General features: G+C 39.8%; 1 protein-coding gene across 2 annotated transcripts in view; it reads right to left on the bottom strand.

The window, feature by feature from the left end:
* Positions 1–2592: 2592 nt before the first annotated feature.
* RNLS (renalase, FAD dependent amine oxidase) overlaps positions 2593–8143 on the bottom strand; it is a 147818-nt gene continuing 142267 nt past the window's right edge. For both annotated transcript variants that reach the window (XM_089692788.1, XM_089692789.1), the window contains exon 7: positions 2593–3607. In XM_089692788.1, coding sequence (XP_089548914.1) covers positions 3449–3607 — 159 coding nt within the window. In that variant the 3' untranslated portion in view covers positions 2593–3448. The remainder of the gene's footprint in view (positions 3608–8143) is intronic.

The following is an 8143-nucleotide window of genomic DNA, read 5'->3' as shown; positions in this document are numbered from 1 at the left end:
CGTCACCGCGCCACCGGAAGTGATGTCAGTGCGTACCAACGCGTTTACGTCACGATCCACGTGACTTCCTCAGGGCGCCATTTCTGGAGGGACTTTGTGTTTTAGTATAGGTTGCTAGCGCTGCACTATTTTTTGTAATTTTTATGTTTTTTCCTTGTGGTTGAGGCGAGTGTGAGCTGCTTATTAATAGGTGTTCCATTGAGCGCAGGAGTATTTTCTTACAATATATGAGATAGACTCATTACATGCAAAGTAAGATAGTTCAATCCGTGATTTGTCATAATTGTGATGATTATGGCTTACAGCTCATGAAAACCCCAAATCCACAATCTCAGAAAATTAGAATATTGTGAAAAGGTGCAATATTCTAGGCTCAAAGTGTCCCACTCTAATCAGCTAATTAAGCCATAACACCTGCAAAGGGTTCCTGAGCCTTTATATCTCTTCTGGTCTCTCAGTCTGGTTCAGCAGGAATCACAATCATGGGAAAGACTGCTGACCTGACAGTTGTGCAGAAAACCATCACTGACACCCTCCATAAGGAGGGAAAGCCTCAAAAGATAATTGCAAAAGAAGCTGGATGTTCCCAAAGTGCTGTATCAAAGCACATTAATAGAAAGTTATGTGAAAGGGAAAAGTGTGGAAGAAAAAGGTGCACAAGCAGCAGGGATGACTGCAGCCTGGAGAGGATTGTCAGGAAAAGGACATTCAAAAGTGTTGAGGACTTTCACAAGGAGTGGACTGAGGCTGAAGTCAGTGCATCAAGAGCCACTACACACAGACGGATCCTGGACATGGGCTTCAAATGTCGTATTCCTCCTAAGCAAAAAACGTCAGAAGCGTCTTACCTGGGTTAAAGAGAAACAAACCTGGGCTGTTGCTTAGTGGTCCAAAGTCCTCTTTTCTGATGAGAGCAACTTTTGCATCTCATTTGGAAACCAAGGACCCAGAGAAGGAGGAAGAATGGAGAGGCACACACTGCAAGATGCTTGAAGTCCACAGTCTGTGTTGATTTGGGGAGCCATGTCATCTGCTGGTGTTGGTCCACTGTGCTTCATTAAGTCCAGGGTCAACGCAGCCATCTACCAGGAGATTTTGGAGCACTTCATGCTTCCTTCCGCAGACGAGCTTTATGGGGATGCTGACTTCATTTTCCAGCAGGACTTGGCACCTGCCCACACTGCCAAAAGCACCAAAACCTAGTTCAATGACCGTGGGATTACTGTGCTTGATTGGCCAGCAAACTCACCTGACCTGAACCCCATAGAGAATCTATGGGGCACTGCCAAGAGAAAGATGAGAGACATGAGATCGAACAATGCAGAAGAGCTGAAGGCCGCTATTGAAGCATCCTGGTCTTCCATAACACCTCAGCAGTGCCACAGGCTGATAGCTTCCATGCCACACCGCATTGAGGCAGTAATTGCTGCAAAAGGGGCCCAAACCAAGTACTGAGTACATATGCATGCTTATACTTTTCAGAGGTCCGATATTGTTCTATGTACAATCCTTGTTTTATTGATTGCATGTAATATTCTAATTTTCTGAGATTGTGGATTTGGGGTTTTCATGAGCTGTAAGCCATAATCATCACAATTATGACAAATCACGGCTTGAACTATTTTGTTTTGCATGTAATGAGTCTATCTCATATATTAGTTTCACCTTTTAAGTTGCATTACTGAAATAAATGAACTTTTGCACGATATTCTAATTTTTCAAGTTTCACCTGTATACCAAAGTTTGTAGACACTATAACTTTTACACAAACCAATTGATGTACACTTGGGATTTTTTTTAACCAAAGACATTTTGCCCTAAATTTATAAAGAATTTTTTTTCTTTTTACTTTTTTATTGCATAGGGTTTAAAACAGAAAGTAGAAAATATTGTTATTTTCATTTACGGTATATAATAAAAAAAATATAAAAACCCAGTGGTGATCAAATGCCACCAAAAGAAAGCTCTGTTTGTGTGAAAAACATTATCATTTGGGTACAGTGTTGCATGACCAAGTAATTGCTAGTTAAAGTAGCACAGTGCAGAATACAAAAAATGCCCTGGTCATAAAGGGAACTCAAGTGGTTAAGGAATTTTGCAGATTTGGCCAAAAAGCTGGCAAAAGTCATATCATGTCTATAAGTTATTTTAGGCCCTTACCAGGCAGAGGAAGCTATTTTCTACAGCTGATAAGACCCTTTAGGAAAACACAGAATTCATTATAAAAAGCAGAACACAATGGCTTTTATTGAACAGTCTGCTAGAACAGTCCTGAGAATCTGGGACATTTCCATGAGGAAACCTCTACCTTCTCACCAAGCTTTATTACAGTATTAGCCTATGGCAATCTATTACCTTTGTGCGGTTTCTGGCTGTGTGACCCCCTTTGCATCAGTAAAAAAATATAACTGATGTAAAAAACATTTAAATTGTATTTTTTTTTCCAGAAATTTGTATTCAAATATTTCATATTAATAAGTACATTTGGGAAATGACAAGTTTTATAGTTTACTTAGTATTAATAAATACATTCAAAATTTCAGGTTTATCTGTCTTTTTTAATATTTTGGCAAAAAAAACCCCCAGAAAACATAAATTCAAAAACTGTATTTTATTTCTGCAGCATTGCAAGGCCATACAAACTATAATAAATCAGTTCCCTGATTCCATAACAAAGAAAGGGGTGTTTGGTCCTGTTAAAGCGATTCTAAACCTTAAAATATTTTTTTAAAATAACAAACATATCATACTTACCTGCTCTGTGCAATGGTTTTGCACAGAACAGCCCCGATCCTCTTCTGGTGTCACTCACTGGCACTCCTGGTTTCTCTTATCTTTTGAGTACAACCCCTAAAAAGCTTCTTGCTGGGGGAGGGGTACCCATGCAGGCTTGTTCCCGAGCCCAGCTACCTGTGTCCATAGACAAAAACAGCGGGGCTTTACCCCGACCACCCCGGTCCTTCATTACGGGATTTAATTGACAGCAGCAGGAACCAATGACTCACTGGTATCAATCTCCCAGTGCTCTCATGCACAACGCTGGATCAAGATCAGGCAAGTATGGGGGCGTAGGGAGGTTGGTGAGGATCCAGAAGAGAATGCATTAAGGTAAAAAAAAACTTAAGGCTTAAGAACCACTTTACGCTTTACCCTGACCGCCCCAGTCCCTCATCACGGGGTTTGATTGACAGCAGCAGGAACCAATGACTCTCACTGGTATCAATCTCCCAGTGCTCTCATGCACAACGCTGGATCAAGATCACGCAAGTTTGGGGGAGGGGGGGGTTAGGGAGGTTGGTGAGGATCCAGGACAGAGAATGCATTAAGGTAAAAAAAAAAACGGTTACTATCTGTTCTAAAAGTATCTGTTTTTGAATCCATTCTAGCCAATACATTTACACACAACTGCATAATGCTTACTCATACAAATTGGTACGGTCACATTATGTCAATTTTTTAAACAAGAGGCTAAAGTTTCTACAATTTGTACAGCTGATTCTGTGCATCCATCAAAGTTTGAATGTGTAAATCCATCACCACCGCATAGGAGGAAGGGCTTGCTGTGCAGAGTTATCTGACCTGGACAATCCGGAAAGGCCTCTGTAACCTGAAACATAAATCATGCTGATTAGTCAGCTGAAGAATTCTATGAAATCTACTAACGTGTGACATGGAATTAAAGGGAACAACATTATCCAAATGAAGGAAGTATAAAATATAATCTATAGCATAAGTCACCTTTCAACATCTCCATGTCCATTTTAATAAACCTCTCTATATTTATTATAGTATTATATTATATACTTATTACGGTATTTATTATATAGATTAAGGGCCAGTTCAAACTTGCCTATTTTCATGCAATAAAACTCATGAATTGTGCTGCATAAGAATACATTACGAGGAGAAAACCCATTGTATCTTATGTGGCTGGTTACCAAAAATGCTCAACAGTTTGGAGTGGTTTCAAAGAAAGTTTATATGCTGCAACCGATATGGAACAGTGTGCATCCAGTTCTAAACATGTATCTATATCTTCAAATAAATGTATGTCATAGGGAAACGTTGAGGGCACTATTTGTAGGATGCCAATTATACTTAAAGCTACCCTGCAACAATAAAAAAGACCTCTGCCCCGCAGTGGCATAAGGGTCAGAGAAAGGAACCACATCATGGAGTGGCGGGAAACAGGCTTCCAATACTCTTGGAAATACTGAATGTAAAGCCTTAGCCAGAGGTTGCACTGCTGGAAGGTAGAAGACATCGGCTGTCAGAATGAAGTACAAGAGATCTTCCAGTGCAAAAACCTTCATTTTTAGGATTTTTGTACCCTGACAGGGTCACTTTAACAAACAGTAAAACAATTGACATACAGTTCATTCATATTGTATTCAGACCCCCTTCACTTTTTTCATTTTTGTTATGTTGCAGCCCGATACTGCAGTTGTTTAAATTCATTTTTCCCTCATTAATCTACACTCAGTACCCCATAAAGACCAAATTAAAACTGAAGTTTAGAAATGTTTGCAAATATATGAAAAAGGAAAAACTGAAATATCACATTGGCATAAGTATCCAGACCCTTTGCAATAATACTTGAAATTTAGCTCAAGTGCCTTTTATTTCTCTTGATTGTTGCTGAGATGTTTCTACACCTTGATTGAAGTCCACTTGTGGTAAATTAAATTGATTGGACATGATTTGGAAAGGCACACACCTCTTTATAAAAGGTATCACAGCTGACAATGCATTCTGTATCAGAGCAAAAGCATGAGATCAAAGGAACTGTCTGCAGAGCTCAGAGACAAGGTTATTGCAAGGCACAGATAAAAGGCTACAAAAAAATGTCTGCTGCACTGAAGGTTCCCAGCAGCACAGTGGTCACCATAATTCTCAAATGGAAGAACTTTGGCACAACCAGGACTCTTCCAAGAGTTGGTCAAGCCACCCAGGAATCGGGGCAGAAGGGCCTTAGTAAGAGAGGTGACCAAGAACCCAATGGTCACTCTGACTGAGCTCCAGAGATCCTGTGTGGAGATGGGACAGAGTTCCAGAAGAACACCCATCACTGCAGCCATCCACCGATCTGGGCTTTATAGCAGAATGACTAGACGGAAGCCTCTCCTCAGTGCAAAACACATGAAAGCCTACTTGGAGTTTGCAAAAAAGCACCTGAAGGACTCTCAGACTGTGTGGAACAAGATTCTCTGGTGTGATGAAACCAAGACTGAACTGTTTGGCCTCAATTCTAAATGTTATGTCTGGAGGAAACCAGGCACCGCTCATCACCTGCCCAATACCATCCCAACAGTGAAGTATGGTAGTGGCAGCATCATGCTGTTGGGGTATTTTTTAGCAGCAGGGACTGGGAGGGGGCAGGGTTGAGGGAAAGCTAGATGGTGCAAAGTACAAGAGATATCCTCAATGAAAACCTGTTCCACAGCTCTTAGGACCTCAGACTGGGCCGAAAGCTCACCTTCCAACATGACACGGATCCTAAGCACACAGCTATGACAACACTGGAGTGAGTGGGCCAACAAGAACCCTGATTTGAACCCTACTGAACATTTTCGGAGACCTGAAAATGGATGTCCACCGACGGTCCCTTCCTAACCTGACTAATCTTGAGAGGATTTAAAAAATTAAAAAATGGCAGAAAATCCCCCAATCTAAGTGTGAAAAGCTTGTCACATCATACCCAAAAAGACTCGAGGCTGTAATTGCTGCCAAAGGTGCTTCATCAAAGTACTGAATAAAGGGTCTGAATACTTAAGTACATGTGATATTTCAGTTTTTTTTATTGAATTCAGAGACCATTGGTCTCCATGCTTTTCAAACAAAGGGCCACATTACTGTCAGATTTTAAGGGGAGCCGGGTTGTGGTCAGTGGAGGTAGAAAATGTTACAGGCCCAGCATCAATGAGAATAAACATGGCCTCATGGTTGGTGGTCAGTAGGAGTAGTGCTCCATCATTGTTATCAGTGGGAGGAATAGTGCCTGATCACTGGTGTCAGTGGAATAAATAGTGCCCCATCATTGATACTAGTGGAAAGAATAGTGCCCCATCATTGATACTAGTGGAAGGAATAATGCCCCATCATTGATACTAGTGGAAGGAATAGTGCCCCATCATAGATACTAGTGGAAGGAATAGTGGCCTATCATAGATACTAGTGGAAGGAATAGTGCCTCATCATTGATACTAGTGGAAGGAATAGTGCCCCATCATTGATATTAGTTGGAGAAATAAAGTCACATCATTAATGTCAGTGGCAGGAATTATGCCCCACTACTGGTGTAAGTGAGAGGAATAAAGGTTAGCAAAGGGCTGCTTCTGGCCCTCGGGCCACAGTTTGTAGACCATTGGTATAGATTAATGAGAAAAAAATTAATTTAAACAACTGTAGTATCAGGCCGTAACATAACAAAATTGAAAAAAAGTGAAGGGGGTCTAAATATTTTATGAATTCACTGTATATAAAACAGACTTTTTAAAAACATTTGTTCAGGAAGCAAGGCTGGATTCTGGAGCTAATCTTTTGTCAGGGTTATAGAAATAATTTGGCTAATTAGTTTAATATATATATATATATATACACCTGAAATTATTTTGTTTTAATTGAAAGGTGTTTACAGGACTTGTAAGTGGAACCACATGCTGAATGTATGTTGTTTTCTTGTCAGTTTGCCAGTTTAATTATATGTCAGTCCGTTTGTATTTAATGTGGGAATGTTGCAATGTACACAGAAGTTTAGCAATAAAGGAAAAAGTTTTATGAAGGAATATTACCGGTAATTAAAAATTACATTCACATTGAGACCATGTTTGGTCTCACGCTGACCATGTTTGGTTTGGGATAGACTGGGAAAGGATAGAACCTTTTGACTTTCACCGCTATCTGTATTTTGTCACAGTGACGAGAAGAGAGTGGAAGTCTCTGTAGTGGAGACAGCACAATGGAAAAAAAAGGTTTCTACCCCTTCTCCACTTTGCTTGAAAATAATTTTTTTTAAAGGTGTTTGTGGAGCTCTTTTCTCATGGTATGCTTGCTTTATCTCTATGATTAAGCCCTAGGAGGGGCAAAAGGTTTGTCAGAGTGGCATGGACTGTGTCTAAAACCAGCTATGCACAATAAATTTACCAGTGGGACTTCTGTGAAGTGCAGTCTTGTTCCTTCTCCAAATACCATAGATGGCATCTAACAAAAGGAAAGTGAACCTGTGCCCAAACTCGGCACACTAAAGTATTTACATATTCTGAACAGGCAGTAAAAAAGTAAAAGAACTTTAAAACAAGCCTTATTCACCTCTGTATTATAGGCATTCCAGAGAAATTCATTTTCAAAGTAACACAGGTGGAGCATACAGCCACCCATAGAGGTGAATTTCTATACACATGTGTACTCGTCTAAATGCCAATGCAAAAAATGCATGTGCATATGATGTTTTCTCTGAATGTAGAAGTTTCGCCTACCAGCCCTCCAACGTAAATAAACAGTTGCCATTTCTAACCTATTAGAAACAGACACCCAAATTCACAGTCATTATGACCTTTGAGTACAAACAGCTTGAGAGGTCAAGGGGATGGCTTTTTCTAAAGCTTTTTTTTTACTGCTTGTTAGGAATATGTATATAGTATTTGTAAATAGTTTAGTGCTCATTCCTGTACGCCTGCATGACAATATGGATCTTCTCCACCCTGCTTTGACAGCAAACATTTGAAAGTTTGTAACATTTTCTGCATCTATTTGTTTGGATAGTGAGGACTGCAGGTTGTATTCTGAAAAACTTCAAATTCTGCTCCCTCATCAAACTGGGACCATTGTATGATTTAAACTTTTCTATATATTAATGTCTAAAAAAACCTGTACTTATTTACAGTGTATTCTTTTATGACAATTATATTTTTAGGTATAGAGCCCTCAGCAGAAGTGAAATCCTGCAGCTCACCTTATTGTCCCCATGTTGTCAATTATGTCTAACACGTAATTCTTCTCCTGCCCTAACTATAAAATAGTCTTTTACACTTCACCCCCAGCAACTGAGAGCTACCAATTTGAAAAATAGTCTTCACCTCTGGTCACCAAAAATGTTAAATTTTTTGTTTTCTGGAGATTGAAATAAAGAATCTGGTCACCTCCC

Source organism: Staurois parvus, unplaced genomic scaffold (assembly GCF_062004578.1).
Source record: "Staurois parvus isolate SC_StPar_1 unplaced genomic scaffold, SC_StPar_1.0 ptg000604l, whole genome shotgun sequence".
Classification (NCBI taxonomy): domain Eukaryota; kingdom Metazoa; phylum Chordata; class Amphibia; order Anura; family Ranidae; genus Staurois; species Staurois parvus.
This window is presented reverse-complemented; position numbering and strand designations above follow the sequence as displayed.